Source organism: Sinocyclocheilus rhinocerous, unplaced genomic scaffold (genome assembly GCF_001515625.1).
Source record: "Sinocyclocheilus rhinocerous isolate Xijiao unplaced genomic scaffold, SAMN03320098_v1.1 C36121446, whole genome shotgun sequence".
Taxonomy (NCBI): Eukaryota; Metazoa; Chordata; class Actinopteri; order Cypriniformes; family Cyprinidae; genus Sinocyclocheilus; species Sinocyclocheilus rhinocerous.
The window spans coordinates 1-837 of NW_015773633.1; the positions used below are offsets into that span (position 1 = coordinate 1).

The window sequence follows — 837 nt, forward strand, 5'->3', positions numbered from 1 at the left end:
TCATATCAACTTGTGGAAAATGGGCATCTTATGACCCCTTTAAATAAAAATATACCACTACTACTACTCAGAGGTGTTTGGGGCCCCCAAGAGTGACTCCTAGTGTCTGTCATTCAACACAATGTGGAAGTGAATGACAGAAAGGCAGCAATTATTGTAACAATTAATGTAATATCAATGTAAACTGTAGTAATATTTCATAATATTCATGTTTTTATTTATTTAAAGATTAGATGTGTCCAAATGTTTGACTGCTAGTGTAACATACTCATATATTGTGCTATGTAGTTGTTTTGACTACCCAGTCTTCCATTAAAATCATGCTTTTTTCTATGTCGAAGTGATGTGGCGGGTGTGGGAGGATCTTAGTGAAACCCACACTGGGGCCTGTGGGGACACAGCTGCTGTGTTTGACTTCAGCATCATGTCTTATAACATCCTCGCTCAAGATCTGCTAGAAGCAAATCCACAGCTGTACACACACTGTCCAGAGGAAGTGTTAGTGTGGGACCAGCGACTCCGGACCATCCTGAAGGAGCTCCAGATCTGGGAACCTGACGTAAGGCGACACAAAACCCAAAACCTATAATTATAACTGCTGTTGGTTCTAAGCAATATCATTACTTCCTTTTTTGTACAGATTATTTGTCTTCAGGAAGTTCAAGAAGATCACTTCCTAGAGCAGATCTATCCTGTCCTGACTGACATGGGTGAGGAACCAAACATAAACAGCTGCCTGAATTATTTGCGGAACATGTGATGAAACCCACTGCTGATGTAAACATGAGTGCACCTGCAAACCCTTGTGTCATGAACAGCAAAACACAAAGAGATGTT

General features: G+C 40.6%; 1 protein-coding gene across 1 annotated transcript; it reads left to right on the forward strand.

Moving 5' to 3' along the window:
- Positions 1–343: 343 nt before the first annotated feature.
- On the forward strand, positions 344–710 carry LOC107735530 (protein angel homolog 1-like; the record flags this gene model as incomplete). Its single annotated transcript, XM_016547184.1, has 2 exons — positions 344–559; positions 641–710. Coding segments are annotated over exons 1-2 (286 nt in total), but the record flags the coding sequence as incomplete, so codon positions are not given.
- Between the last annotated feature and the right edge of the window lie 127 nt (positions 711–837).